The following is a 3217-nucleotide window of genomic DNA, read 5'->3' on the forward strand; positions in this document are numbered from 1 at the left end:
TATTAGTATCTTTTTTTTAAAGGTTTGGAGTAAAATAAGTTACCATAATTGCATTTTCATACATGAAATATATATAATTTACATATTATGTTATATTGCAAGGAATCACTGAACAGTGTGCAATGTGATTTAGGTACAAAATCTGTAATAAGGCAAAAGTAAAAATTTCAAATTAGAGAAAAATATGTAATAATCAAGTAAAGGAAGCGATTCAGGTTATTATAAGAGATTTAATTTCGCGTTTTTTTTCGTGTTTTGATATATTTAAGATATTTTAACCAAATGGCCAATGCGACGAAAACCAGTCTATAATAATTTATGTTTTTTTTTTAAAAAAAAATAATAAATTATATTTAAAAATTTTTTTAAATAAAAAATAAATTTTAAAAGGGCAATTTTATAGAATAAAAAAAAATTGTTTAAAATTAGCAAATGATACATATCACTATATAAAAATTAAAAATAACTTATAAAATAAATGAGGAGAAAGAATTAAGATATTGTATTTGAGGAAGAAAAACTGCGTATAAAGTAAATTAATTCAAAGCTTTTCAGACTTCTTTGAATCAATTCTCACAAATATTTTAAAGATAAATATAAAAAAAATTCTTCTTTCCAATATTTTTCAAAATATATTGAGTTGTCTAGAACGGTTAAATAAGAATAATTTTAAAAAATAATAATAAAATCGGGATTTAAAAAAATTCAAAATTTTTCTCTTTTATATCAAAAAACGAAAATCAATCATAATCAATGTCCATTAATTTGGATCGCTTTTCCCTATTTTGGGCATCGTTGTCTGGTTTTTCGCCAATGACACCGACTACATTAACCTTATTTGTATCTCTATCAGAATTACTTGGATGATTTCGATGATGATTAGAACCAGTTCTAGAGGACACCGAGGGGCGAGAAATCCCGGGCGATATCGTGTGGTTGATATCGCGCATAGAATAACTAGACCCAGGTGACTGAATATTTGGAGGGTTAGTTGTTGCATTATTAGCAGAAGCGGAACTTAAACCAGCGCCATCTTCGAGTGGCCCGGTGACCAATTTGCCCTTCAAAACATTTTCGGCACTATCCTTATCTAAATTCGCTTGAGTATTATTAATTGTAACAGGATCGTGACCGTTTATGCTGTATTGCTGGGCTCTTGGAGAAGGGATTTGCAATGGAGGCGGTGGTGGTCTTGCAGGCGGTAATGGCCCTAGAGGCCTCTGACTGACGATATAAGGGTTATCAGAGTTCAAGCGGTTGGGCAATGGCGGAATTGGAGTGTGTGGCATTGGTAGCGGTGGAGGCCTCCCACTGACGATATAGGGGTAATTAGAATTTGGGCGGGTTTGGATGGTCTGGGAAGTTTGTGAGGGATAGATGTAGTACCTGTATCTGAAGATTTATGAGATTAATTAATGGCTAAAAAAATGTAAATAAATAAAAAATATTATGAAATAGTTTTAGTATTATTTTTAAACACATCATGGGTTGAGTTTTGGAGTGCTCTTTCTAACAATTAATTTTTAAATAGGTATTCACGGTTAACCTCTTAATGGTTATCGGTGCAGATATGCACCAGGCTAGATTTTCTATTTAGGATTATTTTTTTCGGCTGATTTTTTTTAGAATATCATATTTGAGCATTAATCAAATATAATTTGAAAAAATTGAGCCTTTTTATCCACTAGAAAAATCTTGACCATTAATGGGTTAATGTTTGAGCTCTGAGGGCTATCTATTTACATTGTTAAGAGTAAAAGTAAATAGCAATCAATTTTTTTTTAAATTATAACAGTGAGCTCTAAATTTTAGAAAATGTCAGATAAGACACACTAATCCTCAAGCGACACTATTACATAAAATATGGTGGCATTAATAAATAATAAGGTTACCTTTGAAAAGGGGCATTAGCCACATCTAAAACCAGGTTATTGCGGGTACCGCTAAATGGGATAGTAGGTAATTGCGTGGATGGATCAGATAGCGGTACTGCGGAATACGTCGTCGATCCGGCGGGCAGTGGTGGAATACTTAAATATGACGGGAAAGCAAAGTGGAGAGGAATTATTTTTAAAAAAACGATTTTATTATGTTCTTGCGGTCATTTTATGATAAATCGACTAAAAACGAAAAATTACTTAAAAACGTGTGAAGCTTCTTATGATGGTCATATATAGACGACAGCTTATTTAAAAGTTCTAGCATACATATGTATCCGGAGTTATAGGCATTCAAAGTCCAATAAGGATGCAATATAATCTCATATTATTAGATAAATATTTCGCCTAAATCTATAAATTTTATATCATTTTATGTCCATAAAATTATCTTTAAGAAAATAGAGAAATATTTTAAAAATTTTTTTCACTGTCGATGTATTTCCGGTATATCAATAAAACTTACCAGATATGTTTATTTTAATATCAATATATTAAAATGTTTAAGTAATAATTAAAATGAAAAAAAAATATTTAGTTTTATTATGAGAATAAAAATACTTAATACAGAGGAAGTTATCTTGTTAAATATTATTTTTTAGTGTACGTATAATTTTATTATACAATTTTAAATATGGTTAAATATAGAAAAGACATACAGAGATAAGCATTTTAAGCCCGATCCAGGTTTAAGGTCCTCCTCCCCTCAATCATCAGGAGAGATTGAATTGATAAAACAAACATAATTTGCTTTATGAATCTTAAATAACATTTTTAAGACTGTTTTAGGCTCAGATTTTTAAAATATAAATTTTATATATTGGATGTAAAAAAATGAAAGGAGCTCGAAATATAAGATTTTTAAAAGATAAATTATAAACGTCATAAATGTTAAATATTTTTAACAATAATAAAGTCCAAACGTAGCTGTAACAAATATATAGGGTGTACACTTGTACTGTTCAAAAAAACGAATAATAAAATTTACTATTTGTATTCTAATAATTCGTTTTTTATATATATTATATAAAACAATTTATAGGAAAATATATTGAGAGATTCCTTAAAATTGTACATCTAATAATTTTCTATAACAATCTAATGACCACGTGATCAGGTTAATCGCCATAAATTTGCATGCTTATCAATTTGATTTTTATGCCAAACCAAAAGGGCAAATAGGTTTTCTTATTGTGTCTTCTTTTACGAAATGAGATTTATTTTGACAGTCTTTCATAGACAGTTAATGTATACCCATTTTAATTGGTCCCTGTTCTAAA

At 29.1% G+C, this 3217-nt stretch overlaps 1 protein-coding gene across 1 annotated transcript; it reads right to left on the reverse strand.

Moving 5' to 3' along the window:
* Positions 1–104: 104 nt before the first annotated feature.
* On the reverse strand, positions 105–2157 carry LOC135930639 (uncharacterized). The gene is made up of 4 exons (XM_065467457.1): positions 2139–2157; positions 1893–2030; positions 860–1392; positions 105–306 (listed from the first exon to the last, which is right to left on the reverse strand). Exons 3-4 carry the CDS (start codon positions 1287–1289, stop codon positions 275–277), a joined length of 462 nt encoding a protein of 153 aa, XP_065323529.1. The 5' UTR covers positions 1290–1392; positions 1893–2030; positions 2139–2157; the 3' UTR covers positions 105–274.
* Positions 2158–3217: the final 1060 nt, after the last annotated feature.

The sequence above is a fragment of the Gordionus sp. m RMFG-2023 genome, unplaced genomic scaffold, assembly GCF_954871325.1.
Source record: "Gordionus sp. m RMFG-2023 unplaced genomic scaffold, tfGorSpeb1-WG-v2 contig_169, whole genome shotgun sequence".
Classification (NCBI taxonomy): Eukaryota; Metazoa; Nematomorpha; class Gordioida; order Chordodea; family Parachordodidae; genus Gordionus; species Gordionus sp. m RMFG-2023.

Excerpts from the sequence above, each read along its gene's own strand:
- LOC135930639 (XM_065467457.1), bottom strand. The coding sequence starts at position 1,289 with ATGCCACACACTCCAATTCCGCCATTGCCCAACCGCTTGAACTCTGAT. Across the intron at positions 307-859 it reads TCATCATCGAAATCATCCAA|ACTGGTTTTCGTCGCATTGG; the intron begins GTAATTCTGATA and ends AAATTATTATAG.